General features: G+C 41.5%; 1 protein-coding gene across 1 annotated transcript in view; it reads left to right on the plus strand.

Annotated features, from left to right (window-relative positions):
• The window catches only part of opn7b (opsin 7, group member b), a gene marked incomplete at both ends in the record, with an annotated part of 36,344 nt that extends 16,422 nt beyond the window's left edge, over positions 1-19,922 (plus strand). The window contains 2 exons of the mRNA XM_081386492.1: positions 15,261-15,595; positions 19,431-19,922. Coding sequence (XP_081242618.1) covers positions 15,261-15,595; positions 19,431-19,922 — 827 coding nt within the window. The remainder of the gene's footprint in view (positions 1-15,260; positions 15,596-19,430) is intronic.
• Between the last annotated feature and the right edge of the window lie 7,274 nt (positions 19,923-27,196).

The raw sequence follows: 27,196 nt of genomic DNA on the forward strand, positions 1-27,196 counted from the left end.
GGGCAGATCCAGCGGTGAGGGCTTTGTGCTGGGCAGATCCAGCGGTGAGGGCTTTGTGCTGGGCAGATCCAGCGATGAGGGCTCTGTGCTGGGCAGATCCAGCGGTGAAGAGGGCTCTGAGCTGGGCGGAACCAGCGGCGAAGAGGGCTCTGAGCTGGGCGGAACCAGCGGCGAAGAGGGCTCTGAGCTGGGCGGGACCAGCGGCGAAGAGGGCTCTGAGCTGGGCAGGACCAGCGGCGAAGAGGGCTCTGAGCTGGGCGGGACCAGCGGCGAAGAGGGCTCTGAGCTGGGCAGGACCAGCGGCGAAGAGGGCTCTGAGCTGGGTGGAACCAGCGGCGAAGAGAGCTTCAAGCTCGGCGGAATAAAAGAAAACAAAATCTCTGCGGGCATGACGCTCACAGTCTCAGACGCGGCAGGCATGACGCTCACAGTCTCAGGGGCGACAGGCACGACGCATACTGCCTTGGTCTCGGCAGCTCTGACGTGAAGTGCGGGCTCAGCTGGACTGGCGTGAAGTGCGGGCTCGGCTGGACTGGCGTGAAGTGCGGGCTCGGCTGGACGGGCGTGAAGTGCAGGCTCGGCTGGACGGGCGTGAAGTGCAGGCTCGGCTGGACGGGCGTGAAGTGCAGGCTCGGCTGGACTGATGAGAGGAGGGAGATCAGAGAAGTCATCATCCCTGGAGATTGGTTCGATTGAACTGATGAGATGAGGATAGGACTGGGTGTGAAGATCTGGTTGGACACGTAGATGTTGGCTCTGGAGAAAGTGTCCGGCCCCATATCGCCCACATCCTCCCCTGTGACCTCCACGGGTCCCCCTGAACACAGCTTGGCGGGTTCCCACAAAGGCCTGCCTCCATGTCTCCATATTTTTTTAAGGTCGGTCAATCTGTCAGGGTTCCTGGGTGGATGAAGTAGGAGGCGAACACGAAGATGCAGAATCCAAGGTTTTAATTCTCAATAATCACAAATACAAAGAACAGGGAGCGAGTGCGCAGAACATAGATAGAACCTAACATAAACATTGACCGACAAGTGAAGACTGAAACACTCAGGGCTTAAATACAGGGGAGAACAGATCAGGGAAACAAGACACAGCTGACAAGACTAACGAGGAACCAGGTGATACAAATGAACTAATGAGGGTAACCATGGAAACCAAGGAGTGGCGGGAAAACAGAACAAAGGAAGACATGTGACAAAAACACTCAAACAGAACAGAACTGTGACAGGGGGGATTTATTTATTTATTTATTTATTTATTATTATTTGAAAGAGATTGTGAATAAAACTACTGTATTGTAATGGCCAAACTTTAAAAGAAAAGGTTTTTAAAATTGCTCATTATTAAAATTGCTTTTATTTTATAAACTTGTTAGTTTTATGAAAACACTAAAAATAATAAACACTGGTTCTCAAATTTAACTTAATGGATTACAGGGGTGACAAAAAAACTAAATTAATCAAAAATGTGCTTTATTACTACATTTGTTTACAAGTAACTTACAAGTAAGTTACAAGTGTACAAGTAAGTAATCAAGTAAAAAAAAAATCAATAGGATTTACGTAATATACTGTAGAATTTAGCTTTTTTGGGGGGGTCACTTGCGGCCACCCCGTTTGGAGGCAGTGCCCCAGCATGGCCCCCCCACTGAAAATGCTCTAGACACGCCCCTGCTTTTATGTGTAATGCATAGGCACTCCATGTGATGTCATAGGACTGCTGTCGACCAATATAACTGTCTTGTCTTTCACATTTGCTTCAGACTCCGGTTCTGCAGACACATTCTATATAAATAGAGAATTAAATGAAATATCAGGAATAATAAAATTAAATTAATTCAACATTTTCAAAGATTATATGAATGTAACAACCAGAATGATTAAAAAATGTCTATTGTTTAGTGAGGTGGTAACAGATGAAGAAAACACAGCACAACATGAAGGACTTTTCAGAGGAGGCTGTTGTTCAAATCAATATTTATCACAGTTTAAATACACAGTATATACTTTCTTGTCATTTAGTCTTTCACTTGTTTTGAGATCTTTCAATAATTTAGACTGTTTGGCAAAAAATGTAACCTTCACCTGTTGCATGAGCCACAAGCAGATTTCATGAGTAATATGGAAGTGGATCATGAAATTGAAATCTAACTGGCTTGATGATAATGATGATGGTTATGTCCATTTCTTTGCCTTTTTCAAGGAAATAAATTATTATAATTGGTCAGTTTACTCACAAGAAGAGTTTTCTGTCAGCCTCTTTTGGCATTTTTGCTGGGATTAACACTTCTACTGCAAATGAATGGAAAAAGTACATTATACATGTTATGCATCTAAGTTATGGACATTAGTTAGAAGATAAACTCATTTAATTTGACTTGATAAATGTAAAATTTAGAATATAACTCAGAATGTTTTTTTTTTGTTTTTTTTTTTCAATAATATTTTGGGAGGCTGAGCCTTCTTTTCCTCCACTGATGAACTGCCACTGTCACACCGCAAGAATTTGATTGGTTAGATTGGACGGGAGACAGTCCATGATGCTGCAGATGAAGATTTCAGTTGACACAGGTGGACAATAGATCTTTCAGGATTTAGAGTCAGGTTAGTAATTGTGTTGAAAATGTCAAAGCCAGTCTAGTTCCTTACAAGTATAAAAACAACATTTCCCGTGCTTCAGACAAAGAAACAAGACATCTCTAGAGATGGACAGCAACAAAAGGAGATGAAAAAAAATGAAAGAATGACAGAAAGAAAGTGCTTATAACTTGAATGAAGATGGTTGAGACCGACTTCATAAACTAAAACGATTTATGGAGACCTATATAACCCTTAGAACTATAACAAAAAAAGGTTGTTACATAACATGACATGGCTTATTTGGGGGCTCACGGTCACACTTTGTACTTCAGTGAATATTTTTTTAAAGGTGGGTTTGTTTTTGAAAGTCACAGACCTTAAAGCAGGGCGCTCACACTCAAAGCTAGGCCTATATAAATTGTAAAATAAAAAATAGGCACTCATTACAGAGTAAGGCTGCAATATTATGACAAAATCATGATTGTCTGTCATTGCCCTTGATACTGTAATAATGATTATTAATGTTGATTAATAGAATACATTAAAAAATGCTTGTTTCTTGTAGGCTACACAAACAAAAGATGAGGACTGCCTAACTTTATTGCTTTTTACATATTAGAAAATCATATACAAGGAACAAGGAACACCTTGGAACAATGACAGGGTAATTAAGAGAAAAACTACAAACTGACTACAAAATGGTCCTGGAAACAGAAAACAGTACAATAACCAGGCAGAATACAACCTTAAAGTCCAAGTAACAAAACACAAAGTACACAAACGGAGAAAATGTAACAATAATGCTTAACGCTGCTTTGATGCAACATGAGCAGATCTAAATGTTCTGCTGCAATCAATGTCATTCAAATTCACATGAATTTTAATTGCGACAGTCGTGATAGATTTAGTCTAATTGTACAGGGGGGAGGTACATTTTTACTCCAAGCCGTGAATCCATTCCTGCCATACCCTTGAAGAATTGCTTCACCCTTGAACACAATCTTGTTTAGTAGTGTGAATGCAAAAAATCCCGCAATTGCACAACAGTTACAAGGACATATTTTCTGAATATTTTACAGCATCTTTGTGAAAGAGGCTTTTTTTTTTTTTTGCCTGTACAACAAACTCGACAAACAAAATTTGAATATCGGTATTTATGTATCAGTGAAAATATAGTTACACACTGACAACCATTGTTTTGTGTGTTTTTATGGGTTGAGTCTTAGATAAATAAAGGATATAAAAGGTCAATTATTGTTTATTGTGAGAAGCTCAATTTCTTAGACATTGTACACATAATCATTCAATATAACCCAATTCAAAAAAAATAATGGATGAATTGCTCTTCTAATTTTAAACAGAGAGACAGAGAGAGGGAGAATATTTGACATCCTTTAAAATGCTTCATGAACAACATGATTCATTTATTTCTGTTTTTGTCATTTTATTGATGGAGATTGGTATGAGGTATGACAGGAAACAACATGGAAAAGAAAGTGAACTGGCATCGCTGGCATGTGCACCACCACTCATGTCAGTTCATGCACACACTTTGACAATGACTATTTATCAAACATTTTTTAAAAACGTAGTTCACCATAATATGAAAATTCAGACATTATTTACTCATTTTCTTGTTGTACTCATCCAAATGTATATACTCTTTTTGCCTCATGGAACAAAAAAAGGAGCCCAAACAGTAGTGACCACGCCTCTAGCTTGGCAAACACAGTCACTAAGGATATGTTCATTCTGTTAGTCAAAATCAGATTATTTGTGATCTGATTGGAATCTAATCTAAAATTATTGACTGTCAACATTGTGTTTCACAACTGTTCAGATCCGATTTGTGTTCCGGTTTGAATTTCAAACCACACATCAATGTAGCTCGAAACGGATTTTGTAAAAAATTGCATGTCGTGATTTTTTTTCCTGTTCACAATTGCTAAATCTGATCAGATTTCAATTGGATATGCACAAAAATTGGATTTGGACTGACAGTCTCAGCATTAAGATAATTAAGACATTAAGATCTATATAATTTCTCTTTTTTTCTTCAATAGAGAATATAGACTTAACAGGTCAAAAAGAAGAATGTAGTCCTGCAGGGGCAATTTTATTTATATCTGCAGTTTTATGGTTTGATTCTTTGTGTTATCAGTCGTATGGTGAAATCAAGCATATAAAGAGAGAGAGAAACCGGGTGAGGAGTGTGATGAGCAGCGATTCAATTTCTGCAACACAGCAGCCTTGAAATTGCCACTCATCCATGACTCTTGCTATTAAATGTAAACCAACCCAACAAATGATTGATGAAGGGCTTTTTTCACTCCGAAGTCATTCAGCAAGATGTCAAGGAGAACCAAGCTGCTGTGATAAGGGACCTGTCTTACACCATTTAACTAACTGGCATCATGGCCGGCTCATCCTATAGAAGCAGTGCTGTGATCATTTTGGCAAGAAGTCTATTTCTGCTGCATTGCTCACCCTCGATTAAAGTGATAGTGCATTGTTTATGGTGAAAATCATCACGGTTTGACAAGAGAAAACGGTTATTTCACAATAAAAATGTGATGTCTGCTGTATTTCACAGTCACATTATGACTTTCAGAACTGTGTAAAAACAAAGGAGAACAAAAACACACTGTTGCCAGGAGTTGCCCCAGAACACAAAAGCATTTTAAATCTATTTAAAGTATAAGAATAGCTTAAGTTGAAGCATCTAAACTACACTACACAGCATGTGTTGTTATATGGTGTGTGTGGGAGAAGTGGACACTTCCGCTCAGCTTCCGCTTCTGCTTTCTTATGCGGTATTAAACAGGCACAAGAAATCTCTGCCAAATGAATAAATTAGCTACATGTCAAAAAAAGCAGAGTAAGCAGAGCAAACAGAATAAGGTTTTTTTTTTTTTTTTGCTCTAAAAATGCCTACATTTTGTACTATTTATGCCCCTAAATATAAGAAAAACTTATACCTTAACGGCAATTTAAAATACATCAAACATGTAAGCAAAATTTCTAGCTGTATCATTGAATTAAGCGCTATGTAGGTGACGTCTCCAGCAACTTTTTTTTTTTGTAATGTGCAGCACGCTCCATTCACATGACACTACATAAGATCTATTTCTGGTCTGTACCTCCAAATTCTTGGGAGAGTAACACTGATTCAATCTTATGAATTGAAAATAAAGTGAAGACCTCTAAAAACTGAGACCGCAAAAGAAGATTATATAACATGCTCGAATCCATAGAGAGTCAAGTGAGTGCTGTGCACAGACAGAACCTCTTACAAGAGGTTCTGTCTGTGCAAGACAGTTCTGGCTCTGTAATCTGATTGGATAAGCCATGAGTGAAGTTGTAGAGTAGCAAATATAAACACACCAGTGTCCATATATGAATTCAATTACATATGTTATGTTAAGATGCATCACTGTCAGAAAGAAAAAAACGTGCAATAATTATAACTTTTTTAAGGAGTACAAATACAAAGGTGTGTCATGAAACTCTAGATGGCGCTTGCTGATTGGTCCTTAACTCAATCTGCTAGCAATCACATCGTTCTCACAGCCGATTGGTTCCTGCTGGATCAGCAGCCAATGAGCTTGCTGCTCAACTTTCTTGTTCAGTGTTTGCTGTAGCAGTTTGCAGTGCTTTCAGAAACCCTCCTACTAGATCTGGTATGGGTAATTCATGCTTTTTTTTCGCGCACTGTGTATATACAGCTGACTCAGGTTCGGGTCACATTCCGAACCACATCACTATTTCTGGCTCTAATGCTCTATAAGATCCCAAAAGCAAACAACAAATGGTGCTGATGTACACTCACAGTGTGCTGTAGTTCTACCTAAAATAAAATTGTGATCTAACCTTTATCTCCATACCATGTCTCAGTTGGCCAGACAGTGTTACATCTTTTCTTAATTGGTAAAATATTCCAGCACAGATACTGTAGTGTGCATTATGAATTTTTAAAAGCGTAGCTGCTGTTCTATAAATGAATAGTGCTCATAAGTGGCTGTTCTCATAAGAACAAACCACATTGGATCTTGCACATTTATAATATTTGATTTGGTCTATGTGTGCACGAAAGCTGGACATTATACTCTATAAAGTTTATTCAGAAGACATTTAAAGTCAATGTTTTGGTCTATTGGACTTTCAGTGAGGGACAGAATTCCCTCAGCTTTCATAAAAATGATTTTTATTTGTGTTTCTTGGAACGATATGAGGGTGAGAAAATAAATTTTCTCATATATTTATCAACATTGATGAATGTATATGTCAGATGATACATTGGTCAATAAACATGTCATGAAGTCGTTAACACAATTCATTTTTCCCAATACTGCAAATACTTATCCATCTGTAGGTTTAAAGGGAAAGTCATCCTCTCCATATTTTGGACACTGGTCATAATGTCCAGCCACTCAGCCTTTGTTGGGCTCACTTTCGTGTTACAGCTTTCTTGCTGGCTGCTAATAATATCTTTAAAAGGTACTTGTCTTTCATCATCAAATTAGCTGCTAAGTTGCCCAGGTAAATTGTAGAAAATGAGCAGTCAATTCCATCACCGAAAATAAAATGTATTACTTGTATTACCTCCTGCCAATATGACTGAATGGCTGGGCAGCTCCAGAATACATGAAAATGGTCTGCCAGCTGTTCCCCACATTTCCTCCAACATAGACTACTTCCCTTCTCACAAGTCTGAATAGATTATAACTTGGGGGTAACAAAGTATCTAATAAGATTCAGCCAACAGAATTCTTGTACAGAAGTTGCCTGTACAGAACAGTTCCCTTTCAGCCGCTCACGTTCGACGTGACGACGTAATTGGGATCACTTCAGGGAGCCCTATCAACTTCGAGTGTCTACAGAACGAGCCAATGAACGTTGGCGTGCGTAAACCGCGTCACGCGCCCCGCAGCGCGAATATAAACAGGAAGCGGGCGCACGCACATATCTTCTTTCACTTCGGAGCCGAGCTTCTGTTTGTCTTCCGAAATCTACAGACTGTTACTGTGTTGGAGACTCCTTCAAGACTCTCTCTGTTCAGTGTTGGTGTGACGGCGCGGTCAGCGAGTGGCCACGAGCTTAAGCTCACACAACTGCTGTTTTCACAGCAAGCTTAGTTCTGTGTCGGTATCGGTGGGTGTTTCCCTGCTAGTGTTTACAGCACTGCTGTACACTGCGGCCATTCCCTGGGTGCCTCAGCACTGTGAGAGTATTGCAGAAAGAGTATATTTCTTTTCTTTCTTTTTCTTCTTCACAAAAGAGCAACACAAGCGAACACTGCGTCCTTTTCAGGATGTCATTTCACTTGTGCGTTTCTAGGTGCGGTCGTTCCCTGGTACTAGCATATGGCCACAATAGTTGTCTCTCATGTTTGGCCATTCAGCATGCTGAGGCAGATTTTGTGGATAGTTCATGTTCCCACTGTAGGAATATGACTATGGCCACGTTAAGATCGCTGATAAGATATGGCTTACCTCAAGGGAGGTGCAGTCCCATCGCCTATGTCCTGATCTAGTGTCTATTCTGCCCGCGAGAGTAGGCCTACTTCGGCGCTTAGCCAGGGTGATCTGAGGATTACCGTGAGGGCTTTCGTCGCAAGGCAATCTCCGTGGGCCCCTTACGCCTCACAAACGCGGCCGCCGTTGGAGCTCCCAAAAGAACGTGCTGTTCCTTGGTCGAGAGCTTTGCCCAATGGTTCTCGGCCGCCCAGAAGCAGACAGAGGCAATCCGACACATCCTGCCCCTGAATGGCGACTCCATCCCCAGGTGGTCCAGCTGATTTCCAGGCACAAGATCGAGAACCCCCGAACTTGCTTGAGCAGAGCCATGCGTTCCTTCCTGCAAAAAGGGTTGGAGCGAAGGCTGTCTCCCTCCACCCTCAAAGTGTATGTTGCCGCGATTGCCGCACATCACGATGCAGTTGAAGGTAAGTCTTTGGGAAAGCACGACCTGATAGTCAGGTTCCAGAGGGGGGCGAGGAGACTAAATCTGCCTCTCTATACCCTCTTGTGGTTTGTCTCTGGTCCTTTCGGCACTTCAGAGACCGCCTTTGCAATCAGCTAAGTTAAAAATTCTGTCCTGTAAGACAGTACTCCTGGTTGCATTGGCCTCTATCAAGAGGGTAGAGGACCTGCATGCATTTTCGGTCGATGAATTGTGCCTAGAATTCGGCCCTGATAACTCTCACCTGATCCTGAGACCCCGGCTCGGATCCGTGCCACTTCCGGGACCAGGAGGTGAACCTGCAAGCGCTGCCTTCGAAGGAGGCAGACCCAGCCTTGGCTTTTCTCTGTCACGTTCGCGCTCTGCGTCAGTACGTGGACAGAACGCAAAGCCTCAGGACCTCAGATCAGCTTGTTGTCTGTTACGGAGGCCAGCAGAAGGGGAAGGCTGTCTCAACTCAACTCAACTTTTATTTATAAAGCACTTTCAAAACCATTAGAATGGACCAAAGTGCTGTCCATAAGTAATCAATAACTCTAAAATACATACAAACATTAAATTACATTAAAACAGGACACCAAGAGAATCAAACAACAAATCACTCACAGTTCTCAGACCTAATCAAACACCAAAAGCTTGATAAAATAAATAAGTCTTCAATTCCTTTTTAAAAATATCCATGCCTGACGAGGATTTTAAAGATAATGGCAACACATTCCAAAATTCAGGAGCCGCAACAGAAAAAGCACGATCTCCACTACGCCTCAAGCGAGACCGTGGGACGGTTAGAAGCATGTTCTGAGAGGAGCGAAGGTGACGTTGAGACTGATAAGGAATTGAAACTGAATAAGGAACATGTCCTTTATATACTCTGGAGCTTGATCATGTAGTTCTTTAAAAACAAACATTAACACCTTATATTGTATTCTGTATCTAACAGGTAGCCAGTGAAGGGATGTGTTACGTGATCCCGTTTTCTGGTATTTGTTAAGAATCTCACTGCAGCATTTTGGACACGCTGAAGACGAGCAACCAGTGATTCACTTATGCCTAGATAAAGAGCATTACAATAGTCTAACCGAGTTGAAACAAAGGCATGCAAATCAATCTCCAAGTCCTTGTACGAAAGGATTGGTTTCAGTTTAGACAGTTTTGAAAAAAGGCAGCTGAAAAAAAGATTATTTCACACCGCTGTTAACTTGACGATCAAAGCGTATTTCAGAATCGAAAAATACTCCAAGGTTCTTTACATAACTTTGCATATTGTTGGACAATAGTCCATTATTTCCAGCCAGACCATTCCCAAGTTCCTTGTTCCCAAACATAATAAACTCAGTCTTATCCTCATTTAATTGTAAAAAAGTATTTGCTAGCCATCCCTTTACCTCAGTCAAGCACTTCTAAAAATTAGTAAAAGATGCACAGCCATCACACTCAAAAGGAAAGAACAGTTGTAAATCATCAGCATACAAGTGATAGTTAATATTATGCTGCATAAAAATGGACCCCAGGGGTAACATATATAATGAGAACAGAGTCGGACCAAGAATTGATCCTTGAGGAACCCCGCAAGAAATAGCAGCGGATGCAGAGACATAGTTTCCAATTTTAACAGAGCATGTCCAGTCATGCAAATAAGAGGAAAGCCACTTAAAGGGATAGTTCAGGATTTTAGACATGAATCTCTATAGCTTCCCCATAAGCAGTGTGGTGCATTGACCATGACTTACCCCCGACAGCGTCCTGTGAGCCGAGCTCCGGTCCAGTTTTGGTCAAGATGAAATTAGTCCGGCAAGATTGCTGGGGTCACGGCAATAAAGCTTTTTTCTTCTCAAATCAATATGTGTTCAAAAGAGTGATATGTTTGCGTCACTAAAACGTTGTCTATGGAGAGGTCAGACCTCGTAATGGCTTGGCACTATTTTCTCCCCTGTCATATCACTGCGCGCTGCCGCTGCCGATTTGTTGATTGTTTCTCTATGCATTGAATGGCTAGATATAGTTTTGATACAAGTTTCCTATTATCTTTATTTTTATACATGTCGATAAATAGATCAGTTAAATTGGTGTCATGCTTCTCCATGTATATGTAGCAGGCATAGCTGCCTAGTTAATTTTGGTAACAACCTGAGTACTAACTGAATGGTAATCACCTAATTAGATCCAGGTGCGCTATAGGTGCGTGAGTGAGGGTTTCTGTGGGGTTGGGAAGCATGTTGACTGTTGCAAACTTGGACGTCGTCTTTCCGAGCTGTTCCCGCATGGGGATCTTTGAGCCACACACCATTTGGTATGCATCCCGGGCTGTGTTTATCCATCGTGGTATGACGTTGGAAGGACTGATTTGGTAATAATCAGCTGAAGAGGCCAAGAGCTGGTAATATGTCTGCATGATTACAGAGAGCTGATTGGGACCGTGACCTGGCTTCCCCTTCCTTTTTGGTCTTTGTCTTCGTTGTCTTGAGTAGCCTGCCTTCTTTGTTGCGCGTTGCCGCAACATTCCGTCTTGCCTCGCCTCATCTCATCTGCGCCTGCTTGACCAGCCCACATCAAGTGAACTTGACGTCTGGAGATTGTGAGACCCGAGTATAAATCCGTGTGGCCGTTTGGCCACCTCCGCACTGTTTCAACTGGAAGACTGTGTTTGCGGGGTTGTATGGTATAATTAGATCATTGTGTGAATGAATTCATAAGTTGATGCGAGTTGTTTGAGTGTGTTCGTTTATTGTTGGAAGTGTGTGCGCGCGTGTGTGTATGTGTGAGTGTGTTCGCGTGAGAAATAAGTATTAATAGTTGTGAGTTTGTGTGATCTTATGGAGTGAATCTTTTGTGTGTGTATATTGTTCATGGAGAAGGTGTAAGATGATTGAATTGGTTATTTTGTTGCTTTTGTATTTTGTTGATCAACTTTGTATTTTTTCTTTTCTCTTGTGTTTATTGATTTGATTTGTGACCATTTGATTGTATTTTTCTTTTTCTCTTGTGTTTATTGATTTGTGACAATTTGATGTTCATTTTGTTGGACTGGCTAGGAAGGAGTGCTGACCACTCTAGGTCCTAGTTAATGGGTACCCTTGTTCACTGAGTGATCTGATTCTTCTAAATTTTGCGTCACCTGAATGCACGTGTGCTTGTGGTGCAGTGAGTACATTAGTGTACGTTTGAAGTGCGTAGTGAAGTGGAATTGGGTAGGTTTGTTATTTCTCCTTGCCATCTGACATGTTTCCTTTGATTGTCTGATTTTGTTTATCTTCTTTTAGTTTTGATTTTGAAGCCATATTAAACCCTTGTGTACTGAATTGTGTATGTGTGTGTGGAGCTTTTATTTTAGTCATAATAAAGTATCATTGTTATTTTCTATATTCACGTCTCTGCTCTTTATTTGTGGGAACTCCACTCAACTGTGAAATTCCCAGTCGGTGTTGTAATTATAATTGAGTCCAGAATAACGAAACCCACCCCTTCGGTGCTACATATAGTATCTCTTAATTAAAATAAGTCCTAGTTTGTAAGTACCTAAAATCAAGTTTTCCCAGACCATATTTATCAGAAATCTCCTGAAAGCTATCTAATTCTCTAACTAAAAGAGGTGATGCCAAACCTATACCAGAGCTGAAACCTCCCATCAGCCCTTGCTGGTTTAAAGTCGGAGTCGAAAGCAACTCATCTTAATAGTCTAGATTGTCTTTCAAGTAACAGTGATTTGCATTCTTTAAACCAGATTCTAAAAGGAACCTTAGTCCATTGATTTAAACTTTTAGAATACTGTTCATATAAAGGTTTGCAACCCAGCACTGACTGCAATGGTACAGTCAGCTGCGAGATCTCCAAATACTTCCACTTTGCTATATATTCTGGGTTACAGCAGCATGCTAAAGGTCTTAGCTGGGCTGCTCTGAAATAATCTGATAAACATGGCAGTGATCGACCCCGTTTCTCTTTCGATAGCTGAATTCTTGGCCTCCTACGCCCCCATACGCATCTTGAAGTCCACTTATCCCATTCAGTAAACTGTTTTAACGGAACTTGGTAAGGATTGGAAGAGGTATAAGAGTCGGGGGAGCATGTTCATTTTTACTGTATCTATCCTGTTATGCATCTCTAAGGGCAGTTGGGACCACCAATCTATATCCGATTTAATGTTCTTGCTTATAGGGCCATAACTGCTATCAAACAATTTAGAAATATCCTTTGTTATTATAATAACCAAGTACTTAATACTTGATGAATTCCACTTAAATGTTAATCTACTCAGCATGTCATTCTGAGGGGTGTAGTTATAACTTAAGATTTGTGTTTTATGAACATTTAATTCATATCCCGAGTAAGTGCCAAATTTTTTAAAGATGGACATCAACCTAGGGATAACTAACCTCTGGTGCTGCAACAAACAACAAAACATCGTCTGCGTTCAGACAAATCTTTTGTTTCAACCCGTAATTCCTTTTATAACATGTTTATATTCAAAATAATTTTGAACATTTCAGGGCAGCTGTTCTCAAAAATAACCTAATGCACAGCTAACTGTTATTTTACTTAAATAATACACTTGATTGAATAAGATGTGATTAGATGTGCGCATCTGTGCTGGTTTATTTTGGTAAACTAGGACTGCTTGAACTATGGTCAGATTAACACATGCACTCTACTCCGTCTTCGACCTGCTAATTGTAGACTGCTTATTTTTATCCATTGTAAAATACTTCTTTTTCAAGTTCCTACAAGCTGTCCTGTATTTTTATGGTGGTACTTTAAGCCAAAGGCTAAAGTGATTATAACGTTTCTCACTCACTCATTGCTGTGAGTGAGTTTAGCTGGATGCTTAAACCCTTTCCTTCACTGGAGCGATAATATTTTCCTACAGGCTAACTCTGAAGCTCGGATTCAGTTGCCCTCTTTTATGGTACATTACTGAGGCCCTGACTTATTTTTTTATTTATTTTTTATTTTTTTAACATATTGTGATTATGAAGCTGTTGTGACATATTGAGAATTTTTATACATTTTTTTTTTTTTTTTTGCTTGAAAGTTCCAGCGATTAGAAATTAAAATTTCACAGACTACATTTACTGCAGGACGTGATTCAGCAAAATAAGAGAATTGGTTAATAGAGTTAAACGTACCATGAATTCCATTTACATTCCATTTTCTTTCATGTTATGTAGCTGCGCAGATTGGCAGTTAAATTATGATGGTTGAGTTCGTTTTGATTGAGTGTTATTTAATTTGGGGGGGGGGGTGTTATGAACTGTGGGGTTTCTGAATAAACTTTATCTATGGTTGTGTTTATTTGCACATATACTGTATGTGTTGTTTCAGCTCCAAATTTCACCCAAGGAATTATGCAAATCACAATCATGGGCAAAAAACCCTGATTTACAGTCTTGTAGGTCAGTTCTGAGCGCTCAGCGGGGAGGATGCAGCAAACGCCTGCCATATTTATTTGGGCCTGAAGCATCACTCCATTACCATGATCCAGGCAACTTATTTGTCTATTTAAAATGCTGAAAGTGCAGCAGTCTACATGGTGTGACTAAATACATACATCATTATAATGCTGTTCCATCAACTGGTCATCTTTTGGTGAGTTATTGCTTCTGGGACTTTAAGAATAATACACAAAATACTGTTTAAACTACAGTAAACGAAATACTGCCACCTGCTTTCCACCAGAGGAAGGAAAGCCAATTTGTGTTTGTTTAATGCCTACTTTTCAATACTACTACTTCTAATAATAATAATAATAATTAAAAACAGTCCACAATTAACTGGTAATAGGTGAGGGTATCGTGATTGCGTGCAAAAGGGGCGTCTCAGTTTCTGCAAGCCAGGATGGGTCATGAGGCCATCAGACAGCACTGCATGAGAAACCATCACGCGACTGTGTTAAATATAGCAACATAGGCTTGGGAGTATTTTGGAAAACCATTGTCCCTTAACACAGTCTGCCGCTGCATCAAGAAATGCAACTTGAATCTCTGATAGAAATCTATACATCTGTTTAATGCAGATATAGCACTGAGTTATCTGGGCCCGAGCTCAGTGGTCAGATGAGTCCATGTTTCAGCTTGGCTTTAAGTTCTCAATCCCAACACTTAAGTTGGTCAGTGAAATCTTTTCTTTGTACTTTTGACAGTTAAATAAAGGTAAAAGAGAATTAAATTGCCCCTATTATGCCATTTTAAAGTTTACTAATTTTGTTTTGGAGGTCTGCTACAACAGGTTTACATGCATCAAAGGTCAAAAAACACTTTCATTTTCTCATAATATACATTGCACAATACCACATTGTTCAATGATTCTCAAACGACTCGATGGATTAATCGATCTCTCTAAATCCCTCCTTTCCATGAGCTACTCTGCTCTGATTGGCCAGACAGAACGTTAACAGAACGTTCCCACATGGTCTTCTGTTGGTCATATAATCACGTTCCCGGTATGACTTTAGTGGGACGTTGCATATTGGTTATTCTATGGTCACGCAGCAACGTTACAAAGAGGACATTTGGGACGTTAACAGAACGTTCCTATACAGTCAGATGAGGACGTTTTGCGCTGGAAATTAAAATCATAGTATCTTAATGATACGAAAATAACACTGCTCTAAACATATAGAAATGTGCATGTATATTATAAATACTACACTTCAAAGTAGCAGTTTAAGTAGCATGATAGTAGTATACTGTTCTGATCATTGCCATGTGTGTGTTTTATCAGGTAATAAGTTCTCCTCGTCCCATGCCCGTTTGCTGCTGGTTGGAGTGTGGTGTTATGCTGCAGTGTTTGCAGTAGGTCCACTCTCAGGCTGGGGTCAGTATGGGTCAGAGCCTTATGGCACCGCCTGCTGTATTGACTGGCGCGCGCCCAGCTACAGCACACCGGCCATGATCTACATCATCTGCCTCTTCTTCTTCTGTTACATCGTACCCTGCACCGTCATCATTCTCTCCTACACTCTCATCCTTGTGACGGTCCGGGGGGCCCAACATGCAGTGCAGCAGCACGTCTCTCCGCAGAACAAAATCTCCAATGTGCAAACACTTATTGTCAAGGTAAGAGTCACACATAGAGTTGAGGAGACTGGTTCAAAGTTCAAAACTTTTTTTCACCTATTCGCACACCAGTTTTCACATCACCATTTACAAGGTTTCAAACCTGGAAAACAAAGTAATACAGTGGGAGAACACTGACAAATTTGAAACTCTGAAAAATTGTTTGCGCAACTTCGTTAAAAAAAAAAATTGCAGTTCTGAAGAAGGAAATCTCAAAAACAACATAATGTTTTCAGAGATATTTTTATTTTTGTACATTTTGCAAGCTTGCAAATCTTATTTTTCGATCTTGCAAAACTTTTGTTTGTAAGATTTTGAGTTTTTGAACACTTAGTTTCAACCTTTCAGAACTTTATTTTCAGTTTTGAATCATGGCAGGATATTAATCCCATAAATAACGCCTGTCTCTGCGAGTATCCTAGTAAAAAATAGTCTGTTATGTCTAAAGTGAACGCGAACACAAAACGCATGATCCGTGAGTGCATTCGGTCCTAAAGTGAGAGCATCCTAATAATCCTGCTACTGTCTGTGCGTTTTTAATGTTAACCAAACAACAAAGGACAAAGAAAAAAACACTCACTGCTCTTGAACTTTAAAAAGCATATGAAGACCATGCAGTGTTATTTATTTGATTAGCCTGATTGATTGAATTTTGGTACTTGAAAACTATTAGACCTGCCAGAAGAGCACTGTTTATTTCATTTGTATGTATTGCATTGTAATGTATTTATTTGTGCTTTTGCTTTTAATTTGATTTTTTTTCTTATTGTATTACTGACTGTTTACTTGTCTTTAAAAATGTAGGCTATTACATTTCTATTATATAAACTAGTAGTTTTAGCTGTGGTATCAAATAGGAATAGAGGAGTGTGAATTTTCACTGGTATCTAAAATGTTGATGTCATAACTGCCTGTTTTTATATTATTATATGTAAAAATATTTTTGCCCGGTAAATTTTCTTAAGTCACCGGCCATTGGCAGGTGTGGCAAAACAATTAGTTTTAGGCCCTGGGTATAACGATCAAGTCAAAAGAGATAACAGAATTTCCTTAAATCTTCCTTAAATGAGTGTACACACCATTATTATCCGTTTTTATAAAAATCTTTTTTCTATTTAAATTATTTATTTTTGAACCATGAATGGCAAAGATTTGAAATGATAGAACGTGTGTCATTGTTTAATATGTGGATTATTGTGAGTCCTTTGTTCTCTTAGTAGTGATCACTAGGCAAGCATCACTTTCACACTAAGAATGATAACTATTACTGTGACGTTTTAATAATTCTTCTGTGAGAATAGCGAGGAATAGCTATAACAATAATATCACAGATGTGCAATATCTTTGAAATCACTTTCAGAACATTTTTTTTCCAGATGATTATAAATAAATATAAAAATAAATCCATTGACAACTAATCAGAATCCGCTCAACTTTAACGAGCTCCAGCATTTAAAGCAGCAGATTACATAAATGGAGCTCAAAGTTATAAAAAAAAACATTATTATTAACATGCCCAATAATACAAGTATTTTTATTAGAATTTTACATTTTACAAAAAAGCAAAAGAAAACAAAACATATTTAGAAAATGTATACAACTCAATGGATGATAATAACCCCAGTGTTTCTCATGTTCCTCGTTGAGTATTGTCCTCTGTGGATGTTATGTTTGGTGCACTCAGTCTGTTATGTGTTGGAGTTGTTATTATGTTTATTCTTTTATTAAACTCACTACATTTGGATCCAGCACCTTTGTTTTTGAGTTCACCTTGCATAACAGTCAGGTTTTGAGAAGTTAGAGGCCTGTATGAAAATACTATATTCAGCCTTTCATCCAGACCATTCTTTACTTGTCTGGTTGATCTCTGGCTGCATTTAATTTTGAGGAATTAAATGATAAATACTCATCTGACATTAGAGAAGTTAGATGTCTATATTAATATACATGTAACACTGTTCGTTGAAAGAAGGAGGTGGGAACCAGCGATCACTTTAATCAATTCCAAAATAAACAAACAACCAAATGAACGTAAAAGCGGCTAAATGACTAATGACTAATGACTTTGTAAAGAAAAGTGACATCACCTTTAGGCTGAACATGCATGTGCATGACGTCACCTTTTTTACAAATTTGCGTTTTTGTAGTTTACAAAATATGGTATCGTTTGAATACTTTGAATCTCGTTTTCAAAAGTTCGAATTTTCAGGCTCCCAAAACGCTGTTGTCATGTAAATTGACGGTCAAAATGCATTTGGTTTTATTTTTAGTTGAAAAAGGTGTTGTGGAAACGGCCCCTATAAGGATTAAATGAAATAGTATTTCATCAAAAATGTACCTTCCCTGGCAAAACATTTACTGTCCCTGCCCAAAATAAATAAATTAAGCTATTTCTTTTGTTGTTTTTGACCTATGCAAACTTACAATACCAATATTTTAGATACCAGTGAAATTTCACAATTCTCAATTCCAATTTACAGTCACAGCAAAAACTAATACTAGCCTCGCTAATGCAAAGTTCAAACATTAAAGACAAGTAAACACTCAATAATAAAATAAGAATGAATAAGCAAATGAAAAGCAATAGCACAAATAAATACAAGATAACAAATACAAGATACAAATTAAACAAACAGTATTTAAAGTGCTTGTGAAAACTGTATTATGAAGCAATTGTACACAAATACCTATTAAAGCTACAGAAGTTATTTAGTTAAAGTTTTTAATGTTGTCTGTGTGGTGTTTTAAGACAAAGTATGTGCAAATTCATCGGGCAACACCACTGAGTATTTTCTCCTTCAGTGTACCAAAGATAGTCTCAAAAACACAGTTTGAAACCACCCTTGCTCCCACCATCACCATTCGAGATGGCGAACGGGAGCATGGTTTATGCAACTCATTATTAGCTGTTTGATAACGTAGTCAAGCCAAATGCTTGTAAAGATGTGCTGTGTGCTTTCCTCTCAATAACAAAATACGTGAAATTCACAACGTAATTTCAGGGGGAGTGAACCCATCTAATCTTTCCATTAACTGCCGGAGCACATAAGCAGCCGCTCACCTTGCTCCGGCATCAGCTGTTCTGGCGTCCCTCCACCTCCCCAGCTCCACCTGCATAATTTAGGCATCTTGTTACCATACTTATCATCCAAGTATTAGTAGTCCCACTGGGGGGGTTATCTAAGCTCGAGTTGAAGCTGCTTCCTCGAGCCCCTCCACTGCGGAGAGCAAGCCAAATACGCTTAACCTTATTAGCTTTAAGATTAAATGGACAAAGGAACTCGTGCAACATACAACAAAAATGACAGTGGTGAGAAAATGGCAGTTAAGAAAGCATCTGATCATAGAGATGTGGATATGTTTTCACAAGCTCTAAAATGCGGCACTCCAATCAATTCATATCATGTTTATTTAAATAGCAATGTATACAATAGATTGCTTTAATGCAAGAAGGATTAAACTACAGTACTAAACATAAAAAAAACCTCATGTCAGTATTAAACAAGTCTGACTTTCAATTATACTTTCTTTTCTTCTATAAAGTAGCTCTCCAGTGTGATCATGTTTTTACTCACATCTGACTTGACAGAAGAAATGAACTGGAGAAGATTTCCACATCAGAGAAGGAGGAGCCCCAGAGCACACCTACCTATTACGTAATCACCACAGACCAATAGTAGTTTGTAGGTGTTTTCTAGCTGGAGCAGGAAAAGCACATAGCAGGAGATCTGGCCACTTGTAATCCAGGGCATCCAGACCTAATGGGCTGGGAACAATGTGTTTTATCTGTATTTATGTATGTGTTATTGTTTTTGTCTGTTTCCTCTTCATATAGCTATCAGTGGCAGTGTGTATTGGATTTCTGATGGCGTGGAGCCCGTATGCTGTGGTATCCATGTGGGCGGCCTTTGGTGATCCAGACTTGGTACCTCCAGTGGCATTTGCCCTGGCAGCTATGTTTGCCAAGTCATCCACCCTCTACAACCCAATGGTCTACCTCGTCTTTAAGCCTAGCTTCCGAAAATCCCTGTGCCGGGATGCCACAAAATGCAAGAGTACACTCTGTCCCTGCATGTGCCAGAAAGACAGCCGGCAAAAAGGAACAGCAAGCCTTTCAAAACTGAACACAAAGAATAAGTGTAACCACACATGGGTCTCTAATGGACTGAATGAGAGCCACCAGACATGCAGACATTGTCCAGAAGGACAAACAGGGCATTACCTGGACATCACACCCCAACAGACAGCACGCATCCTCATTGGCTCCGCCCACAGTGAGGTGGCAGTCAGCCAGCTCTCCAACGAGATAAACAGCGACTTCGTTTAGAGGAAGAGAGACTGATCATAGCAAACATGAAGGAAGGAACTCATAAGACCTTCTTTTCCCTCTGTACAATAATAGGAGAAATACGTATGCTATAAAGTCTCATACTTGGTAGCCAATCTGAATGGCAAACTTGGAAATGGCATACATGCAACCCTCAGATATGCCCAAAAATTTAAATTCTGTCTTTTTGTACTCTTTCTAATTTCTTCCAAACCCATATACATGAATTATTTTTCCATAGAATATAATAAAAATGATATCAATGATGCACAAAAATCAATTATTCATGAAGTTATTGAGGTCCAATATGACAGTATGTCTCGAAAGGAGACTTTTTTGACTTGAGCTACAGTGTATCAGTGAATAATGATTTCAATTTTGGTGTGTTTCTTACACAAAGCTGTCATGTGGCTGTGGAAGACTTGAAGAGCACAAGAGATATGTTGTACTATAGAGCTTTTTGATGATTTTTTTGGTCGCCATGAACGATGAAAAAGAGCAGCATGCCATGAAGATTCTTCAAATTCTTCTTTAAAAAACATTTAAAAAATAATAGCATACAGGTTTGGAAGGTGACATAAAGATGACCATAAATAATGACAATGTTCAATTTTTTTTTATTATTATTTTGTTAAGCAACTGGGTAACATTTCATTCAGGCTTTTGTAGCCAGTTACTGGTTTAAAAAGCATGTTTGTTTTTTTTTTGTGAGAATTTTACATCTACTGACTTTAAATTATCTTGGTGTACTGATGAAAACCTTCATTCCCATGACTTTTCCAGTGGGACATTGGTTATCAGTGCATGAGCTCACCACCAGCTATGCATTTATTTAAAGCTGCAGTCTGTAGTTTTTCCTCTTTGTCGCCATCTCTGTTCGAAATCTGCAATTGCAGTTATTCACACAATTATCAACTTTACGTGGGTTGTGCCTCGGCACGGCACAGCACGGATGAATCCAATGTTTTGAGGAGAATGTGCGGCTGTCAATCACCGCGCCGGTGTGGATACTGGCATTCGCAATCACAGATTATACTTTTTTGAAGTATGACCATCATAAGAATTTTCACCGGAAAATGTCGTCTGAAGAAGTAAGTAACATCCACTTTTGTTCTGACCAACTAAGGGGAAAAAGCATTGCAGTAAATCGCGCTGATTAACGATCGCTTATCATATCACGTCAAACCGTGCAAATTATACTTTGTTCTCAAATTGTTAATGTTAACAACATCAGCATTGCGTGACTACATTTAATGCCCTTCCGATATTTATCCTTGTTTTTGCATGTACACGGTTATGTACTTGCTCAAAAATTTATTTTCGATCATTTTTAACCCAAAAAACTTACGGACTGCAGCTTTAAGTATTTATTTATTTATTTATTTATTTAAATCAAGCCTCAAATGCAAGTGATTTATTATGGATAATAAATGTCAGTTTTAGTGATGGAATCCACCTGTGAATGGAACTGAAAATACACTATTATATTTAGACCGAATTTAAGCTTGTATATTTTGATATTTAAGTATAAAATGTTATGATTTCCACGAATGTACCCTTTATTTATTAATCAATTAAATCATTTTATTAAAGCTACACTATGTAACTTTTGGCCCTCTAGCGGTTAAAAAAACAAAACAGCATGAATTTTGCGGACGAACATTGTTTTGGTTGTGCTTCAGCTCTGCATGAGTGTGGATGAATATGGTGATCCCACCTCTCATAAAACATTCACTTCTAGGCTTAAGAGATATAACCACTTTAGATGGAAAGGATCTTAAGCTGACTTGCTGAATATGTTATAGCTTTACCCATTAACAGACACTTCCTTGAAAATAAATTCCAGCACAGAACTACTTCAACCATAATGAAATGGCCTGTTAGAAAGCTACATATCGCAATTTATCAATTCAATAGAATAAAATGTTGAGTAATAAAAATCCCTCAGTTCTCACCATCTCCGAAAAGCCAAGTCAATCTTGATTATAGTTTTATTACGAGCTCTGTCAAGTTCTCTTTCTGCTAGCAGATACTCAGCATTTTTTTTTAAACGGGCGATTACCCTGAGGTTCGAGATTTAGCATGCTCCATGTCTGCCTTTCTCACTCGTTGTGACAACAAACTTCTGCCACTCCCACATGTATCAAAGTAACAGGAGAAACTTTTCTCTATTAATGGATATGACGAGACCCGCACAGATGAGTGACATGAGTAATTTCGAAACATCCCACTCGGTCACGTTATGGAAAAAGGATTGGTGTATTGACTCATTCTTTAAATTTTAATAATTTTTGAACAAAAACTTACAAAGTGCACTTTTGAAGAAATAAATAATTCAAAGCTGTAAAAAAAGTAGAACATTGTATGAGTTATATAAAACTTTTATCCCCATTGTGAAAAAAAAAATGCGATTGGCCGAAGCAAGTCGATCACAGACACGTAGGAAGTATGACAGCGCAAGGCAGCATCTCATTCTCCTCATAGGGTTACAGTCATAACCAAGAAGATCCCTTTCAAGGGAACTCCACTGAACTCCAATACTCAGGGATTGACGCTATGGGAATGTTTATACCCACTATGCCATACTGAGTAGTGCCTGTCCTAGTGTGAATCATGGCGAGAACAAATCTAGGGCATAAGCAGATGTGGAGTCCAAGTCCAGGTTATAAAACCTCACAAATTAGTGCAGAGAGGACTAGCCCGCCGCATCACATACTTCCTGCAGGGAATCTCCTGTATATAAGGCTTTCAAAGCCCCATACTCGTAGTCGAATGTGCTCTGAGAGCCATAGGTGAAGGTTGTCCGCACACCTTATAGGCAAGAAAGATAGACTAAACTATCCTCTTGCTTATTCTATGTGTACCTCGTCTGGGTGACTAAAGCAGACTAACAGTTGATCTGATTTACGCCACAGGCCAGCTCTGTGGACATAAGCATCCAGTGCTCTAACTGAACACAGCAAGTCTAGCTTCTCCTGCTCCATCGTCTGAAAGGGAGGTGGGCAAAAGGCCTGAAAGATTATAGGTCGTGCTGGGTTGGTGGGAACCTTCGGAACACAACCCGATCTTTTGACCCCCGAAGGTGAACTTTAGGAGAGGCCTGTGATGAAAGAGGATGGATACTGTATGTGGAAGTATGTGTCTTTGAGATCTATTGTGACAAACCAGTCTTCGGATCTGATTTGAGTCATGATTAACATCTCGAACCTGTATCTCCTCAGAGAACGATTCAACTGTTGTAGATCTAATATGGGACGCAACCCTCCATCCTTCTTTGTAACAGTGAAATACTGGCATTAAAACCCAGAGTCTCTCTCTGGAGAAGGAATACATGCCATGGCCTCCTTTACCAAAAGAGACTTTACCTCTTGTTCAATCACCTTAGCCTGCTCGGGACCAACCACAGTGGGTAAAATCCCATTGAAATGAGGTTCATCCCATTGAAACCAAACTGGATTCTGTAAACTCTTTCTCTAGTCTGCAGGACCCATTGAGAGATATTTCTTTTTTATTCCTAACAAATTCAACCAAAGATGTCTCTCCATGGCCACCAGAGCAGCTGTAGATCGGCCTATAGCCCTGGCCGTGTCCTTAGTGGCTCAGAGAGACAGATCAGGTCCTTAAGCAGGCCAGCCTGGTATGCCTGCAAGATGGACATTGTGTGCAGACACTCTCCACCCTGACCTGCTGACGTGTACGGCTTACCCACCAAGGCTGAAGTTATTCTACATCACCTGGTGGGTAAGGTCTGGGCCTTCAGGGATGATGCAAAGTCAGGGGAAATAGAGCTCACGAGTGTCTCTTCCACCTTAGGCACCGCCCCATACCCCTGTTCATTCAACCCCAATATTGAACAGTAGTTTGATACTTGAGGGCTGAAGACATGGGCAGTTTCAGTGTGGAGATCGAGAAAGAACGGAAGGCCCCGCCATGGAGGTTGCGCTTTGCGAGGTAGAAAGCCCTTCGAAAGCTGACTTTCTGTGCATGCTCAGCTCCCAAACAAACGACACATAAATCGTGTATCCCCACGCATGATTGTGAGATGTTGTTTGCTCACCATATTATGATATATAATGCATTGAGATGACTACGGGACAAATGAACAATAAATATGACAGACAATTCACAATTGCGAAAGGCACAGAAGCTGACATTGCTTGATCAAGATGTGTTTTATGGCTTCCTAGTCATGACGTCACATGCTACGGGATGACGTCCCACCATGCCATTGGACTGATTTCACGTGTGCTTCAAGAAGCAATCACATTACGTATTGTTTCAACATCTGATGCAGAGTGGAGTTCCCTCAAAAGGGAACAACCAACACAATTTCACATCATTGCAATGCATTGCTAACATAAATTACTGAAAAGTTATTTAAAATTGTGGAGATTTCTATTGACAGAAAGTTTTATTGATATGCTGCTTTCTTGATATGTCGCAATGAAAGTAAATAATCAATTTTTGTATAAGCCAACTCATACAATGTTATGAAAAGTAAGTAAACCCTTTTTTAACATGTGGGCATATAAACTTTTCATGGAACTTTTTTACACACAGAATTAATGGGTGAAGGTTTTAATGTATTTAATAACACAAAATTGCTTTGAAACCTTTTTGTTTTCTTTTATAAAAATGTCTACAGAAATTGTATTGTTGTCTTTGGGAAAAAATAAATACACCCTTATATTTAGTTGGTGGTATTGTCTCCTTTTGACAGAAACAACTTGTTCTGCAAGTTCACATACAGCTTCAACCTTTTTACAGATGGCCTTATTTATTTGCATATACATTTATTCATTTTGCAGACGCTTTTATCCAAAGCGACTTACAAATGAGGAATACAGCTGTCAGGCTGCAGGGTAGATGAAGTAGGAGGCAAACTCGCAGATGAAGTAATCCAAGGTTTTAATTCACAATCTCACAAAAACAAGGAACAGGGAGCATGTGCTCAGGCAAAGATCGCCTAACATAAAACATTGACCGACCAGTGAGAACTGAAAGACAGGAACTTAAATACACAGATGACAACGAGTGAAGACAGGTGACGGTGATGAAGAACAATGGCTAATAACTAAACAGGTGACAGAGATGATGATGACCAGGTGCAGGTGATGATGACTGGGAATTCTGGGAAGTGTAGTGCAGACAGGACGATGACAGACGGTGAATGTGACATTACTCCCCCCTCCCGGTAGGCGCGACGTCGCGCCGTAGAAAGACCAAGGGGGTGGGAGGGTGGGCGCCCTGGAGGCTGACGGGGAAGACAAGGCAAGGGAGACAAGGCAGGAAGCCTCCAGGGCGGAGCAGACTGTGGGTGTGGTCAGGACGGAGACAACCCCTTGGGCGGCCATGGCGGTGCGGACCCTTCGGGCGGCCATGGCGGTGAAGCCCCTTCGGGTGGCCATGGCGGTGAAGCCCCTTCGGGTGGCCATGGCGGAGAAGCCCCTTCGGGCGGCCATGGCGGAGAAGCCCCTTCGGGTGGCCATGGCGGAGAAGCCCCTTCGGGCGGCCATGGCGGTGCGGACCCTTCGGGTGGCCATGGCGGAGACGACCCCTCAGGTGGCCATGGCGAAGACGACCCTTCGGGTGGCCACGGCGGTGAAGACCCCTCGGGTGGCCATGGCGGAGAAGACCCTTCGGGTGGCCATGGCGGAGAAGACCCTTCGGGTGGCCAAGGTGGTGAGGACCCCTCAGGTGGCCATGGCCCCTCGAGTGGCCAGGACGGAGCCCTATGGCCCCCCCCCCAAAAATACTTGGGAAAAGTCCCGGGTACCAGAGAGGGCTCGGTGCAGGGCAGCGACGAGGGCTCGGTGCTGGGTAGATCCAGCGACGAGGGCTCGGTGCTGGGCAGATCCAGCGACGAGGGCTCGGTGCTGGGCAGATCCAGCGACGAGGGCTCGGTGCTGGGCAGATCCAGCGACGAGGGCTTTGTGCTGGGCAGATCCAGCGGTGAGGGCCTTGTGCTGGGCAGATCCAGCGGTGAGGGCTTTGTGCTGGGCTGGACCAGCGGTGAAGGCTTTGTGCTGGGCAGGACCAGCGGTGAAGGCTTTGTGCTGGGCAGGACCAGCGGTGAAGGCTTTGTGCTGGGCAGGACCAGCGGTGAAGGCTTTGTGCTGGGCAGGACCAGCGGTGAAGGCTTTGTGCTGGGCAGGACCAGCGGTGAAGGCTTTGTGCTGGGCGGAACCAGCGGCGAAGAGGGCTCTGAGCTGGGCGGAACCAGCGGCGAAGAGGGCTCTGAGCTGGGCGGAACCAGCGGTGAAGAGGGCTCTGAGCTGGGCGGAACCAGCGGCGAAGAGGGCTCTGAGCTGGGCAGGACCAGCGGCGAAGAAGGCTCTGAGCTGGGCGGGACCAGCGGCGAAGAAGGCTCTGAGCTGGGCGGAACCAGCGGCGAAGAGGGCTCTGAGCTGGGCGGAACCAGCGGCGAAGAGGGCTTTGTGCTGGGCGGAACCAGCGGCGAAGAGGGCTCTGAGCTGGGCGGAACCAGCGGCGAAGAGGGCTCTGAGCTGGGCGGAACCAGCGGCGAAGAGGGCTCTGAGCTGGGCGGGACCAGCGGCGAAGAGGGCTCTGAGCTGGGCGGGACCAGCGGCGAAGAAGGCTCTGAGCTGGGCGGGACCAGCGGCGAAGAAGGCTCTGAGCTGGGCGGAACCAGCGGCGAAGAGGGCTTTGTGCTGGGCGGAACCAGCGGCGAAGAGGGCTCTGAGCTGGGCGGAACCAGCGGCGAAGAGGGCTCTGAGCTGGGCGGAACCAGCGGCGAAGAGGGCTCTGAGCTGGGCGGGACCAGCGGCGAAGAGGGCTCTGAGCTGGGCAGGACCAGCGGCGAAGAGGGCTCTGAGCTGGACGGAACCAGCGGCGAAGGGAGCTTCAAGCTCGGCGGAATAAAAGAAAACAAAATCTCTGCGGGCATGACGCTGTCAGACTTTAGCTCGGCGGGCATGAAGCTCACTGTCTCAGGCGCGGCGGGCATGACGCTCACTGTCTCAGGCGCGGCGGGCATGACGCTCACTGTCTCAGGCGCGGCGGGCATGACGCTCACTGTCTCAGGCGCGGCGGGCATGACGCATACTGCCTTGGCTTCGGCAGATCTGGCGTGAAGTGCAGGCTCAGCTGGACTGGCGTGACGTGCTGGCTCGGCTGGACTGGCGTGAAGTGCAGGCTCGGCTGGACTGATGAGAGGAGGGAGATCAGAGAAGTCATCATCTCTGGAGATGTGTTTGATTCTGCAGACGACTGGCTCAGGTTCTGGTTGGACGTGGGGATGTTGGTGCTGAAAA

This window comes from Scardinius erythrophthalmus, assembly GCF_964197995.2.
Source record: "Scardinius erythrophthalmus genome assembly, chromosome: 15".
In the NCBI taxonomy this organism is placed as follows: Eukaryota; Metazoa; Chordata; class Actinopteri; order Cypriniformes; family Leuciscidae; genus Scardinius; species Scardinius erythrophthalmus.